At 31.1% G+C, this 17,106-nt stretch overlaps 1 protein-coding gene across 1 annotated transcript; it reads left to right on the top strand.

Moving 5' to 3' along the window:
* The first annotated feature begins 15,509 nt into the window (after nucleotides 1–15,509).
* LOC145596683 (uncharacterized) lies at nucleotides 15,510–16,469 on the top strand. Its single transcript, XM_081652902.1, has one exon. It carries the CDS (start codon nucleotides 15,510–15,512, stop codon nucleotides 16,467–16,469), a length of 960 nt encoding a protein of 319 aa, XP_081509028.1.
* Nucleotides 16,470–17,106: the final 637 nt, after the last annotated feature.

Below are 17,106 nucleotides of genomic sequence, written 5' to 3'. Positions count from 1 at the left end.
CTTAGTTTAGTTAGCCTTAGCTTTCTGAACTTTTATCAATACTTATCAAACTAAATATATTATTAGTAGGAATAAAGTGAGCAGAATATGACCTTAAACTATCGTTTTGGATGATTGCAAGAACAAAGAGCGCAATAAAACCGATCTCTAAGGTAATAAGCAAAATTAACCTTAATGATACAAGGTCCAAACAATGAAAGAAAATACGGAAATTGTACCCAATATAAAAATGATGCTACCTTGGAAATTACTTGAAACTTGAAACAACCCCACTGATGTACAGGCAGTGTACAGCTGATCTCTTCTGCATCAATTTTTTTTTTTTTTTTTTTAATAAAAAGATAGAAATTCTGCTGTATTGTATATTTTTCTTAAAGCTAATTATTTCATTTAATTTTACAGCATTATATTATTTGTTCTTTTGTAACTACACTGTGCTAACTACGTACAGTAGTAATTATGAACGACACACACTATTGCCAGTTTTGCTGTCTTTCCAAACTACTGTATTATACTTGTATTAGATCTTGTCAATTATAAGATTTTATTTATTTATTTATAATTATATAATTTTTTTCTTAAAGTGATATATATATATATATATATATATATATATATATATATATATATATATATATATATATATATATATATATATATATATATATATATATATATATATATATATGTCTCTCTTTTTCCTTGCTAAGTATCTAATAATTTGTTTTCCTGTAGACAAAGAAATCATAAACTGTTATAAAAAGAGTTTTAAAAACAATATAGGATGCTCCGAAAAAGGTTTAAACATAGTTCCTAAATCCTGGCTAATTTGCCAAACTTTATCAAACTTGTTTGTTTTCTTCTTGTGCTTCTGTCTTGATACACTGAACTTAAGGTAACCAACCCATAAATTCTTAACAACCTTTTTATTGATGGAAATTAGGGATATGTATTTTTAATATCAGGTAGGAATTATTACTCCCTCCGTCCCAAAAAGAACGACCCATTTGGGTTGATTACGCGGGTATTAAGGAAGTTAAGTAAAAAGAAGTAAAAATATATTGGAAAGATAAATTTACATGGGGTTTGTAAAAAAATAGAGAGAGAAAGTAATAAAATAACATGGAAAATCAAATTTTTATATGGGAAAGCTAATTTTGCACAAATATTGTTGCAAATTGGTGGGTGTTTTAATGCAAATGGGTCATTCTTTTTAGGACAAAGTTTTGACCAAATGGGTCGTTCTTTTTGAGACGGAGGGAGTAGTAAAGTTCACTGTACTGTATTAATTATCTGAATGCATGCATGACTTTGTAGTGGCACGGCCGTGCAGTTCCCATGTTATGCAGCACACACGGCCGTGCCAACTAATGGTGCGGCCGTGCTGAACATACTATACCTAAGCGAAGTTGTGACTGGTTGTAACGTGGACGTCCAACACTAATTAATTGTCAACCCACCTAGGAAAAAAAATATATAACAGATGTAGACATCGGATCATCAAGGTCTCTATTAGAATCAAAGTCCACTTAACCAACCAAATCATTGTCACTTTTACAATTCTTAGTACATGTGCTCAAATTACCTTGCAATATTTAGAGGAGGTTGTTGGGTAAAAGGTTAGGTGGATCATTACATACATGAGCCTTACTTGGGGTGAGTATGAGTATAATATAATCTAATGGTAGTGGAACATCGTATAATCTTAATCTAAACATTAGGTTATTGCTTGTTTTGTTTTATTTTATTTTATTTGTATAGGCAAGTAAACGTTATTATAGACATGTAATTTAGGAACTTACACGACATATTAGAACCTTTCCTCAGCTCCTAACCCTTCATAGTGAATTCTATTGTGTATAGTTTAAGTGTTGATTAATTCATGTGACTTTTGCATTTTAAATTAGTCGAGAAGAAAAGAATAATAGTACAAGAAACTTGATAGTTTCCATAAGGATATGTAGTCAATATAGATGAGATATGATCCCTTATATTAACAGTACGTCAGTCTGAATACCATCACGGATTCACGGCACAATGACTAAGACTTGACTAATAGGGTTGAGAATGAAGCATATATGCATTAGATTAAGGTTGATGAAAGTATAGACAATAAAAAACATTAGAGAATATACAAGTACAAGTAGAAAGAAACAAAAGATGAACAAGAAAATGTGGTGGCAAAGGCAAAAACATAAACCGACGCTAATTAATTATTAAGTAAATAATTAAACAAAGTGATTAAAGATTCGCTTTGGAAAGATTAGAAGAAATGGCAAGCATTTTGGCACCTGTCAATCATTGGGCGATTGGGAGGGAAGCACTATGCTTTCGGTGTCTACTGTATTCTGTGCCATTTTTTTTTTAATTTCTTCCCCATTTACAAATTTTCCCATTTTACACTGTTTTGACCATTTTTGTTTTTGCCCACAATTCTTGGTTTTCCAATGCTTTTGCCTCTTCCTTATTATTGGACCAAATTAACCATAATGTATTACTCATTTCACTTATCTTGTCTTTGAGTATCTTACAATTTTTTTTCATTCAAAGTTGCCCTAGCTTATTACAAAAAATCATACATATTATTTTTTTTTAAAAAAAAAAGTCAACCACAAAAGTTTAAGAGGATAACTTTATAGATGTTAAAATTTCCTTCTTTCAATCATAAAAGTGTTATTGATTCAACGGCTAACATAAAAGACAAGATTATCAACTAAAATTCATCCCAAAGATTATGTGGAATTAGCTTCGTGTTACAACTTGTTATAATGGTCCAGAAACAAAAGAGGCAATTAATCTATTGCTTGGATGTGTGATTTTTATGTTTTTATCTTTCTATTATCCTTGTCGTAAATATGACAATTATTAGCATATTTGAACATGTGTGATGGATTGCTTGACGTTGGTATTTGGATGTTGGTGTTTGTATAAGCCATCTTTGTATGTACATACAACATCCGTTTCATATTATTTGCAACGTATATATGAAACGGTAGTATTTTTATTGAAAACATGATTTAAATAATTTTATTCTCATAACGAAAATCTAGCCACTAGTTTTATATCTACATTACATTTATAAGTAGGGTTTTTATTAGAAGATCCCTCTTTCACATAGTCATAATAAAAACTAAAGCTGAAAATAATTAGAAAGTTATTAGTTTTTGGAAATTGAAAAGTATGAAGCTAGCGGATCACATTAGCTAAGAATTAATTAAGAAGAGTAATTAGCTGAACTAATTGTCTGGAATAACATAAAAATATAAAATGAAGTAGAGGACCACGTTTAAATTAATAGATTTAAATTAGAGTCCATGAGGGTATGACTGTATCTGACTTGTACTTAACTGTGAGTTATGCAGGTGTGCGAGATCTTTGTCCTCAAATTGTCCTTCTTTTGGGTCTTTGAGTTTCTGCTTCGCTTTCCGTTTATAGTACAATCGATTTTACTTAATTATTCCGAGTTTAAAATAAACTTGTTTCTATTAATGAACAGAGTTATGCATCACGGCACATATACATAAATTTTATATTCAAGTTAAGACTTGAATTAACTTAATCAAACCTAAATTTTATGATGAACTAACTTAATCAAACCTAAATTTTATGATGAACTAACTTAATCAAACCTAAACGATGGTGATCTATCATGTTATAATATAGTTTTGCATGAAAAGTCCCATGACAATTTTGCAATACATCAATATATGCTACTTTGCTTTGCACTTATGTACGTACCGATTAGTTTGATCTATTAATAAAGCTATAAGATTACTTTTCATTTGGAATTAACATGGATTAAAATGTATACAGGAGATTTGGAATTAACATGGATTAAAATGTATACAGGAGTTGTCACTAATCACTATAGTACCAATTGGTCGTTAGTGTGGTGGTGATTGAGACTACGTACACTTGGTAAGGGCTAGGGAGGACCCGTGTTCGATCCCCCGCAATAACAATTGGGAGGGGACTGAAACCTAACCACTCACAATCCCCCGCAATAACAATTGGGAGGGGACTGAAACCTAACCACTCACAATTGATCCCCGAATCTGGATTAGCCCAAAAGGTGAACCGCATAGAACAACAACAAAAAAAAACAAAAAAAAAAAAAAAAAAAAAAAAAAAAAAAAAAAAAACCTATAGTTATAAGAGGTGATATTTATTTGTGTAATGATAATATATATTTCTAGTGATACAAGTTATTATTTATGACCGGCTATGTTACAAATTCATCAAACCTAGTAACTCCATTTACTGATAACCACCAGGCCAATTAGCCATAGATCACATATTTACATGGAAATACTTAAGGCAAGAATGAAAGTTGTCACTGAAGCAAAGTTAATTGCATTATCCTTAACTTTGTTCACAGTATATTTTATTTAACTAATGGTAACAAATTTTTTTAAATCAATGGTGCATATCTTATACAATTGCCGCAATTTGTAGTCATTGAAAAATCTTCATTAGGTTACAATAGTACATTGTATAAGAGGGAGGCGTACAATGTAATTTATGAATACCAAGTAATGGCAATTTAATTGGTTTTTATATCGATACATATATAGTCACATCATTAACAATACTACTGAGCTATTTAATTTACACGCCATAAACTACAAACTACAAATTATTTTCATCAAGAAAAAATTGATAACATAAAAATTACAGATTATTCACCTGATTTAAAATTTATCCTAATTGATAACATAAAATTAAATACACAGCAAAATGTAATGGAGAACAGATCTGGAGCGCATCAAATCACTCAGTTCATATCCAAGCTTTGTATACTTCTCCTGCATAAAATAAGGTCAATAATCATTTTCCAATATATCGTACGAAGTAAATAAAACCCTAACAAGAAGGTTAGTTACTACTCCTTATTATCAATATACTTGTAAAAAAAATAAAAAATAAAAATAAAAATAAAACATTAAGAAGCATGAATGTTGAACTACTTGTATAATACAACACATATATTACAAATTAGCATATTTTATTTTGTAAGAGTCAAAGTTTTTATGCAATAGAAATTTGCAATAAAAGCAAAAAAATATGCATAACTCAATCTAGTCCATGAAAAATGTCCACAAATAATACAAGTAATCAATTACAAAACACAATCTAGCAGCAATTATTTTTGTTTTGTTCACCTTTTTTCCACTATATACCGCTTTCTTCTTTCCAAAATGATTTGACTCATTGACATGATGTGTTGATGCAAGATTTAATCAAAATTATCATAAAATTCAAACCAAAGTGAAAACAATATAATTAGTATAAAACTTTATGAAAAGCTTTAATTAACATATTAAATGGGACTAATTAGGTAATTATCTGAATAACGCGACATGTGGAATTCATTAAAACCCTAGTAGGGCACACATTGGCATGGCAGAAATTAGATTAAAATCAGCATATAAATTAATAAATAAGGATGAAGTAATTAATTAGAAATTAAAATAGAAAGGTTAAAGGGAGCTCCCTTCAGTCCAAGATACAGGAAGTTTGAGATCCAACTTGACTCTCGCTTCATTCATTCATTTACTCTGCGCGGCATCTTTAATTTATCCCGTAGTTGCAACCACGATCTAGACCTAGTTCCTTTCATGTATATGCACACGCAAAGTAGGTGAGATGAATGAGTCGACAGCAGGCTAAATCCCAACCCTTCTTGTGAGTGGACTGAAGAAAGCTCTCTTCACTTCATTCAATAGCTTTTAGCTTCACTACATATTAAGTCACAAATTAATATATAAACACTTTATATTAACAACCATTTATTCACATGAATCATAACAATAAGTAAGCAAAACTAAATAATCAAACATATAAACTAGCAAAGCCAAAACTAATTTAAATAAAGATGAGCTCTAATAATTGTTAAACATATGTAAGAATATATGAAAAAATCTCTTTTCTTTTTTTGGAGAAGTGATAATTAGAATATGTTGGTTTAATAAGAATGGAGTTGAGAGGTTCAAGAATATTTGGAGTTATAAGTATAAGAAATGGTGCAACTGTTATGGGTTATTCATAGGAAGGAGAGAAGCTTCATTTATATAGGCCAATATAGAGGTGGAATCAGACCCCATGAACTCTTTTCAAGGGTATAATGGTGAATTCATATTCATCAACAATTACTTATGTTTTCTTATTAAACAAATTGAATAAATTAGTTGGTAATACGAAGTACAAAACATTTTCTGAGTATGATTCTAATTATGAATTTGTAGGTTTATGAAAAAATAATTACGCATGATTTGGTGCTACTAATATGTTTTGTATAAATGTATGTACAAGTATAAGTTACTTGTATCATTAACCCTTTTTAATCGTATTACTATTTGTCATTTTTGTGTGCTTACTAAAAATTCCGTCACATTATTGTGTATCCATATAATATTGTACCTTCACTTGATCACGTCCACATGCATAAAATAAGACACAAAAGTTTATATATTGTACGAGTGCAAATTAAGTCATGAATAGTTTCTAACAATTAAATTGATATATATATATATATATATATATATATATATATATATATATATATATATATATATATATATATATATATATATATATAATGAGATTAAACATGTTATCAAAATGATTATTATAATAATTATCTCTAGATCGAATCAGACATATTTACGGTATCAATTCAAGAATAATCACAAATTAAACTTTTCTTAAAAAATACAAGAATAAAGCTTATTCTTCATAATTAGACCCCAGCTCTCCATTTTTTAGATTCTTTGATAGATGGCTTGATGCATACTTCGTATATTATAACTATCAATAATCTATTGCATTAAACAAGAACTTGGAGCACCCAAAGATTTTAGGGTTTTTAACAAAAGGAGGTTGGGCCGGGGTTCAAACAAGTTAATTCTTTTGCACAGTAATACATACAAGTACTAGTTTGATCTATATTCTTAATCACTTAGAAGCTTTTACCAGAAAGCATTTAACTTTATCAGGTGAGTATTATTCAATCAAATCTAACTTTTTTTAAAAAAAATTTAATTATTAGAGAAGCAATCTTTTTACTGTAGCATTTATGCTTCACCTTTGTATGCATGATATAAAGGGTAATTACCATAATACAGAGTACCACCTTTGTTTCTAGAAGTTCTTTATGGTTACTGCTTGCACACTAAGTAAGTCGGTTGATTGGAGATTTGGAGGCCAGAAGATATTATTGATGTAAGTTGTTTTTCAATGCGACAGGCCACATGGTGCGACAGGGGTTACTTGTAGGGTGTTATTTGTATTCTGGGGTTACTTGTAAAGTGTTACTTTTATTCTGAGGTTACTTGTATAAGTTACTTGTTTGTGTTAGTTGTATTTTGAGTAACCCCTACAAGTAACCCCATACAAAACTAGTAACCCTTGACCAAAACCAGTAACACCCATACAAGTAACCCCAGAATACAAGTAACACTTATAAGTAACCCCTGACAAAATTAGTAAAACTCTATAAGTAACCCTTACCGCACCATATGGCCAACTGCATACAAAAATTTGTGACAATGTATATAAGTAGTGCAAAAGTCTTTATTGCATGCAATTAATAAGAAACGAAGGTTGTAAAATGGCAGTATATATGTAGCATTCAATCATATGATATCTCAATCATCAAATATCTTATTTTTAATGGTTTAAGAGTATAGTTATAGGACTAAAGGTAACTATAGGGCCGAAGATTTTCTAAATTTTTTATTATGTCATATTCAAACAATTTAAGGGTATGTTGTATGTATATTATGTGTAACAGGGTACGTGTGACTCATATAGTCATAAATTAAAGTTTGTGGTTCTTTAGTCTGAAGCACCCAATTAGTAAAACTTAAATCACACCAGATCAAACCTTAATAATAAACCACCCTCCAATCCTAAAACCACTACCTCTAACCCCAAAAATCAACATCCCGAATCACGAAATTAAACTACTCTCACCAACTCGGAATATCTTCTAACCACCCCAAAAATAACCTTACCACCTTTGTAGTGGTTTCGGGGGTGCTTTGAGGTAGGTCAACGCCTTAATATTAGATCAACGGTGGAAATTCGGCCAATGGTAGTACCTTACAACATTTTATCTTTTATAAGGTAGTTTCTTACAACATTTTTTTTATTAGGTAGTTTCTCACAAATTTTAGATTATATTAGGTAGTTTCTGATAAAAAAAAAAAACCCTCTTCCGTATAATATGAAATGGGGAAAAAAAATCTTAAAAAATCATCGTGTATGTACAAAAGAAGAGTATAGTTTCAATATTAGTTTCAAGTAAAACACAGAAAAAATGCTTTTGGTTCCCTAGGATCTAATCTAATCTATAGGTAATGCTAATGTTATATTGAAGCTCAAAACCTATAGATTCCAGTTTAACCTATTCTTGATCTAGGGCTTTCTCTAATGTTAGTGTTTGGTTTTTTTGGTTTATAGTACAGCCTATATTTGACAAGCCCTAATAGCTTCATAGCCTTTATACTATAAAATTTCACTGTACCTTTTTACAAAACAAAACAAAATTATGAAATAATTTTTTGTCTAATCTAATATACTACTTTCTTAATTACTTTATAATAGTAGCTTCCATTTGAAAACTTGCAGTTCTAGCAACACTTGATTTGATCGATATTATAACCTTTAAACACGTGTTTAAGGGCTTTAACAAAGTGCACTTTGATTTTTTTTTTTTTCTTCATCTACTTGCAAGTAATCAAAGTACTATACTCCGTAATACTTTAACCATTCTACACTAGTTATGGTGTGTACTTTATTGCTGTTAATCTAGCTGCTTAATTTATTGATTATACATTTTCTCTAGCTATATATACTTCGTATATACTTTAGTCTTTAATTATTATTTTAACTAATTAATCGTAAATGTTTCATTAATACATACGTATTATAAGAAACAAGTTAGATAAGGTAAAGTAATGAACATATTAATGAGTAATAATCCAATACTTTCCTCTTAATGATGTTTAAGGTAATTATTTACATACGTATTATAAGAAACAGGTTAGATAAGGTAAAGTAATGAACATATTAATGAGTAATAATCCAATACTTTCCTCTTAATGATGTTTAAGGTAATTTAAATTACGTGTTAATACGACAATTAAAAAAACGGTGAAAGTATATGCTCCTTGTCCAACTTCCAAGCACAAAAAACCAAATCTAATGTGGCAATGGTTTGTAAAATGAAGGCCAGCTGCTTGGGCAGAAATCAGAATTTGTTTTGCCCTGGTCATTTCATAAATTTGTACAATTTGCAGTAAGAAATCCAATCACTTCTTATAGTGGCTAATTAGTTTTCCAATTTCATGCATGCAGTCATCTTAGCAATAATTGGTGTTGTTGCCTATTATGGATTTATGGCCTTGTATGGAAGATAATATAGGTACATTTTCAGAGATAATAATGTCTCTCCTTTTTAGTTTCTTCGCAACTAGCAAACAGCTTATGTGGAAATTGATTTAGGGACACCCTTAATTGATTTTTGGCACACCCCTATGTGAGAAGAGCATAGAAAAATGTGCTCTCACATAGGGGTGTGCCAAAATCAATTAAGGGTGTGCCAAAATTATTTGGCAACTTATGTCGATATAGGAAAATGTAGACATGTACGAGTAGCTTTTTTAAATGAAATGGATGATATACATAGTTGCCTTTTAAATTTAGTTTTATTTTACATGGACAAATAATTCATATTGATTAGTAAATAAAAATATGCACGAGTATGTCTTTTAAGATCAAACCACAGTTATATCATTTTAGTCTTTTAGTAACTAACCCTAATAAACACGTGTTACTTTCTTCACACACATCATTTCAATTTTTAATATAATTTCCAGTATTTTATCAACATAACAAATCTTCCGTTGATTTTTTTTTTATCACGAATTTGTTATTTATTCCTGATTTATTAATTTCATTCTAAACAACTCATACATATAACACGCTAGTCAGCACGTGACAATGTGCTAAAACAACTACTACGTATGCAATATTTAACTTTTTATACTACAAATATTGTTGAGGAAGAACAGGAAAAAAGAAGGTTAAGCAATGCATAATTAGGTTTGATGCATGAATCAATGAAAAGAATCTCCAAATCATGATGCCCTAAATACTTTTCTACCAGGATAAACGGCTGGTAATAAGCAATTGCCTCACAAAGCAAAATGCTAATGATAGAAATAAGTAGATTAGCCACTGCAATTAAGCTAATAATAATGAAGATTAGTGATTGGTAAATATTCATGACTTGACATATTGGTCCAATGTGTACTTTAAGAGTGATAAAATAAGTAAAAACGACAATAAGCATATGCCTAGCCATTTTAATCCACTATTATAAAGTTGTAAAAACACCTGATATTTATTCTCGATGCATTTTTTATCCTAATGTCAGTTTAATAATAAGGATATACTTATAAATTTAATCGTAAAGTAAGGGACATTAAAGGGTGGGAGAATGTGTTAAAGAGCCAATAGGATGGGATAATATCCTTGAGAATTTTTAAGAAGAAAATATATTTTATATTAGTTCGATCTCTATGAAAATTAACTTAATTACTATGGAGTAGTAGATAATTTATATACAATGAAAAAGAAGCATGAGATCATGGGATCGATTCTCACCCCCCATTTTTGTGGCTTTCTAAACACCAAAGAAAATTTATACTTGTATATTACACATTTACATTTTTTTTTTTTTTTTTTTTTTGTAATGTATACAATAATACAAAGTACTTTGTAGGATAGTTGAGTGAAAAATTGATGCAAAAAAAAAAAAAGAGGAGATCATGCGCTGTTAAGAGGGTCACCTATCACCTATGTATATTGGAAATGAGACCTTATTTTAAGGTCATCCATAAGTTTCTACAGAAAAAAATGATCAGGATTTTAGAGATAGATAGAAATCGAATAGAGTATACTATGGTAACCCAAACATAATTTTTTTTTTTTTTATTTTTTCCATAATGTAATTTTGATCACAATACTTTGGCCGTATTTAGTGAAAAGCTAAAAGCAAAGCCTGATTGTGTTAGCTGATTTTGACTAGTTGATTGTATTAAATGATTTGACTAACTTATTTTATTAGCTTATTTAAAAAGTGTTTGGTAAATAGTTCTTTCCAAAAAGAAGTGTTTGGTAAATAATTGATTACTTAAAGCTAATTAATTATGTGATATGACCACTAAGTTAACTGTAGGGATAGGTAGGTCATATAGGATTATAAATTAAATGGGGGCATAAGTGTCATTTTACTATAAGAATTGAATAAGCTAATTTTGATGAAATTAGTTTGATCTCTACATAAGTTTTCCACCAAACATTTTGAATTAGCTTATTTGATAGTCAGTAAGCTGATGTTGGTCAAATAAGCTAATTTTGCTCAAATAAGCTACTTACCAAACACAACCTTTTATCAAAATTAGAATGTTGTACGATTGTAATTAATTTGTAGTTGAGTAACAAGAACAAAAAAAGCTTTAATCCGAAGATGATTTATTACTACGTAATTGAGTTACAGTGAATAAGAAAATTAGAAAATGGTGGCCTTGTAGAGTTGTAGTTGTGAGAAATATCACATCAAATTTATAGACAACGGGATCATTGAATCATAGTCTTATCAGCGGAAAGAAATAAAGGTGCCTGCTAAAAGGTGCCATCCTTACAACATAGCAGTCCCCATAATCTTCCCATCTCCATTGCCATTTCTTTTCAATTCGTCACATCAAATTGTACCCCTTTTATTTGTGCTTAATTCTTGAATTTTCTATTTCATACTCGAATAATACGACCACAACAATATCCATTGCATAAAATTTTAGAAAAATATTACTACAAGATATTAATCATATTATATAATACTAGTATTCCGTATAAATATTACTCCGTAGTAAAGATATACTCCGTACTACAGTATTTGATTGTTACGAGTAGTAACTTAGGATCTGTTCATATTTACTGAACTGAGCTGAACTGATCGAACTGAACTGATTGGAGTTGAACTGAACTGATTGGAGCTGAGCTGAACTGAACTGAGCTGAAATGAATATTTAATGAGAGAGGGAAATTAGTAGCTGAACTGAACTGATTGAATCTGAACTAAACCGAAATGAACTGAATGGAGCTGAACTGAACTGAACTGAACTGAACTGAAATTAAGTAAATGTGAACAGGCCCTTAATACTCCCTCAGTTTTTTTTTTTTATTATTTACGTCACCTGTGTTTGCACGGAGTTTTAGTAGAATGAATTAGATATAATATAATAATGCGAGTGGACCGGATGAATAATTTATTATGGTAAAAATAATGTGGGGATCATGAAAGTGAAAGTATGTGAGAGAAAATAATACAAAATTAGAGATATTTAGCGATAAAAAACTACACATAAAACGATGATCTGATCTAAACTTATTTTTTTCTGATCTGATCTAATCTAACTGAACTTATTTTTTCTGAAATACTCCCTCCGTTTTTTTAAAATGTATCACTTTGATTTTTGTACTATTCACATACCATAGTTGACTTAGTTTTTTCATATCTATAAAATAAATAGATGTTATTATATAATATATCATTAAATTACTCATAATGTCTAGTTTTAATATATAATTTTGTTATAATTTTTACAAATACGCAATTAAAGATATTAGTGGTCAAAGTTAGATCTCGACAATTATACCGGTCGAACTGATGCATATAATTAAAAAACAGAAAGAATAAGTGAAAATTAGTTGAACTAAACAAGGTCTTATGTCGATTTATTAGAATACGTAAACTCTTTTCAGATCATCAACGATGTAACCTTGTTATTCAAATATTAGTTCCTTATGTATTTGAAGTTGCCACGCTGACTACATGTAAAAATTTGTGTCAATTACGTAACTAATTTTTTGAAATTTGATTTTGGCTCTAATTAAGAGATATATACACTATTCTTTGGTTTGAAACTTAAGTTGAATAGCCCTCGAAATGTCAATATGTAGTACTGTGAATTTAGGAATGAACTAACGTGTTTATTGGATCAGAGTTGCTTTGATGATTCCTCCCGTCACTACCCTTCTTCCATTGTTAAAATAGCAAGGTGATTACATTCTCCTTTTGTCCAAAAAAGGGTAGTATCGGCATATATGCTTGCCACCAACAATTTTAAAGTCTACCTATCAACTCCTTTTTCTTGAATGGTCTACTTTGTTCACCTTATTTTCACTTATTTCAGGTTTAATAAGTTCAGGAAAAATAAGTTCAGTTAAGAATTGTTCAAGTTCAAATTACAACTAAAATAAAATTTAATAAGGTCTTATAAGTTAAGGTAAAAATCAGACGAACCCTAAAGGTTTTCGCCTGAAAATAACACAGCTTAATACTCCAAAAGATCTAAGCCTTCTAAGGCTCTTGAACTCTTAGATTGATTATCTCTTGATCAAATTGAATAATAAGTTTACTACTACGAATACTCGTCAATTTACAAAAGTGAACCTGTTGAGAATAAACCTTCCAAGTATCACCACATGTAAGGGTCAATTCTCATTGACTGAACTCAGCTGAACTGAACTAAACTGAATTTATTAGAGCTGAACTGAACTGAACTTATTAGAGCTGAACTGAACTGAACTAAACCGATTAAAGCTAAACTGAAAATAAATGTATTAGAACAGGCCCTAAGTGTCCCACATTGTTTGAAGAAGAGAGCCTCAAACACTTTATAAGGCTAAGAGGCTACTCCTCCTAATGTCATATGGTTTTGGGATGGAACCTTGTTGGACTTGTGAAGTGAACTCTCTCTCTTGGTAATTTCCTTCTCTCATAAAATATTCATTTTTGCTCTATTCAGTTCAGTTCAACTCCAATCAATTCAGTTCAGTTCAATTCAGCTCCAATTAGTTCAGTTCAGTTCAATAAATGTGAAAAAGCCCTAAAACATAACACTTTCCATTTTACACATTTTTTTCTCTCCTGCCCACATAGGTCACTTTTATTTTTCTCTCTATCTCTCCCTTCTTAAAAATTTGTCTTGAAAACTGTAAAAATAAAAAATATAACAACTAAAAAAACGAAGGAAGTATATAATCCAAATAATTGAACTATTATCACCTCTTGTTATATAATTATAATCCGCAATTCGATATATCAATGTTATTAATGGGAGAAGCTACTCGTCTGATATCAAAGACATGGATCATAAAACAAGGGACCCTGAAGAAAATACTCGATAATCAGCCATACTTGATGGACGGGGTGAGGATGACAGCCGAAAAGATGGGTCAGGAAAATTGGAGCAGAGAATTGTTCAACTAAAAGACAACTAACGATGTAACATAACTCATACAAGTACTCCAGTAGATGTCATTTTTCACGTACACAAATACCAGTAGAGAAAATTAAAATTTAATGATTAATATCTTTAATTTCCGGTACTCGTAAATAAATATTACTCCGTATTTAAAAGTTGATGTCATTTTCTACAATGGAAAGAGGAGAGGGAAATTAGTACTCGCAGTCTCGCACTTCATAATCCCAATTATTTTACCTCCATTTTTATTATTGCAACATGAGGATTATTTAATTTATACTCCGTAAGATAGTATACTCCCTACGTGTTTTTTTAAGTGTTACATTTTGACCGACACATAATTTTAGGCAATTTAATTGACTTAAATAAAATAAGAGGTAAGTGGGTAGTTGGAGTATTAAAAGATTGTAAATGAAAAATAGCGGGGTTAATAGTTTATTGAAAAGTAATGAATGTGAGATGAGAAATATAATAAAAAAAAGTAGTAGTGGGTTTGGGTGGGAATCATGAGATGAGAGAGATATAATATTTTAATGTAAAAAGAAAGTGTAACACTTATTAAAACACGGCCGGATTTGGTAAGTGTAACACTTAAAAAAACACGAAGGGAGTAAAATGTTTGTTTGTTGCAAATAATAAAAAACCGAGGTAGCTATATTTGCACTTTTTTATCTAAACTTTATTTGAACTTTTTAATCTAAAAATATTTTTTCTAAATTAATATACGAAGAAAATATAATAAAACAAACAAATCCTAATCAAATTTATGAATAAAAATTGTCAAAAGTTAAAAAAATAAAACAAAAGTACTAACTAAAATTAAAAGAATTTGTTCAAATATTAAAAGAATTTGTTCAAATATATATATATATATATATATATATATATATATATATATATATATATATATATATATATATATATATATATATATATATATTAAAAATAAAAGGGATGTATTGAGGATGTTTTGGTAGGATATATTTTTGGGGAATATTTGGTGATTATCTTTTATATTGTTTCCTAATTTCTAGTAACCTAATTAAGGTAATTCTAGGAATTAGTATTGTATATATATGTGTTACCCTGATTAATGAAAGTTAAGCCGTAAGTTTATACAAATTCTACATGGTATCGGAGCCTTGATTTTTTTTTTCTCTGTAAAATTCAACGATGGGGTATACACCTCCTCCACCGCCACCTACGAAAATTGAAACAAATTCCCCTTTTTACCTTGGACCGCAAGATCGGCCCGGGGATTTCATTACTTCACAGCGTCTCAAATTGGATAATTTCCATGATTGGTCTCATGCCGTGCGAATTGCTTTGTGTTCTCGCCGGAAGTTTGGTTTTCTTGATGGTAGTATCACCTCCTTTGAACTGCCGTGTACGAAGGATGATTGGGTTACAATTCATTGTATGTTAGTTTCTTGGCTCATGAACACAATCGATCCCGAGGTAAAATCTATGCTTTCACATTATGATGATGCTAAGAAATTGTGGGATGATTTACATGAGCGTTTTTGTCTTGTTAATGGCCCTAGAATTCAACAAATTAAATCTGATATTAATAGATGTGAACAATCGAAAACTATGACGGTTGCGGTTTATTACAGTAAATTATCATTTTTGTGGGATGAACTTGATCGACTAGAACCCCTAATTTCTTGTAAATGTGGGAAGTGTACTTGTAATGTTGGGAAGCAACACGCAGAGAGGCGTGACGGGGATCGTCTTCAACAATTTTTGCTTGGTTTATACTCTGAGTATTATGCTCCTTTGCGATCCTCGTTGCTCTCCCAAGATCCCCTGCCCACTTTAAATAGAGCATATCAACAGGTTTCGCAGGATGAGAAAGTCAGGGGTATTTCTTGTGTCAAGGAGGAGTCTCCTCCTGCCCTTGGGTTCGCTGTACGGACTGCTGCAGGGAGGGGGCGTGCTGGTGGCGCTGATCGGCAGCTGCCGGTGTGTGACAAGTGTAAAAAGGTGGGTCATGAAACCGTGAAGTGCTGGTCTGATAAAACTTGTGCTTACTGTAAAAAACGAGGCCATGAAGAAAACCGCTGCTATGACAAATATGGTTGGCCAGAGAGTGCTGATGGCAGCCAGGGGGGGCCACCCGCAGCTGGTTGAGGTCGTGGAGGTCCCGTGAAGGCTAATGCGGTCTCGGGTGGTGGCTTAAATCCGGAGGATACAAGTTCTTTTGCTTCGGGGGTGGTGGCTCAAATTCGGAGGATAGAAGTTCTTTTGCTTCGGGTCGTTTATTTTCTAGTGAACAATGGAAGGCGATTGCGGGATTGATGGGTAATGCTACACTTTCCGATAATCGTTTAAGTGGTAAGTTTGATGATACCTCTTGGATTATTGACACGGGATCTACGCATCACGTAACCGGAGAAAAACATTGGCTTTTTGATACAAAGAGCTTTGAATGTCCGGTTGGTTTGCCCAATGGAGAAACAGTTTCGGCATCTCTTATTGGCTCTGTTTGTTTATCGGACAAGATTACTCTCACCGGAGTACTCTATGTTCCTAATTTGAGTTATAACTTGATTTCTGTTTCGCAACTCAATGATGATCTTAATTGTACTGTCCAATTTAATTCTTATATTTGTGCTATACAGGACCAAACGAAGGAGCTGATTGGAATGGGAACTAGGAGGGACGGATTGTTTTACTTTAGCAAAACGGATTCGGTGCATCATGTGAGTGCTCTTGCTGCAAATTCAGAGTTGGGGTTGTGGCATCGCCGTATGGGTCATCCTTCCAA

This window comes from Chenopodium album, chromosome 20 (genome assembly GCF_948465745.1).
Source record: "Chenopodium album chromosome 20, dcCheAlbu1.1, whole genome shotgun sequence".
NCBI classification, from domain to species: domain Eukaryota; kingdom Viridiplantae; phylum Streptophyta; class Magnoliopsida; order Caryophyllales; family Amaranthaceae; genus Chenopodium; species Chenopodium album.
This window is presented reverse-complemented; position numbering and strand designations above follow the sequence as displayed.

What these genes read in the sequence shown, in the direction of transcription:
- LOC145596683 (XM_081652902.1), top strand. Translation starts at nt 15,510, where the DNA reads ATGGGGTATACACCTCCTCCACCGCCACCTACGAAAATTGAAACAAAT.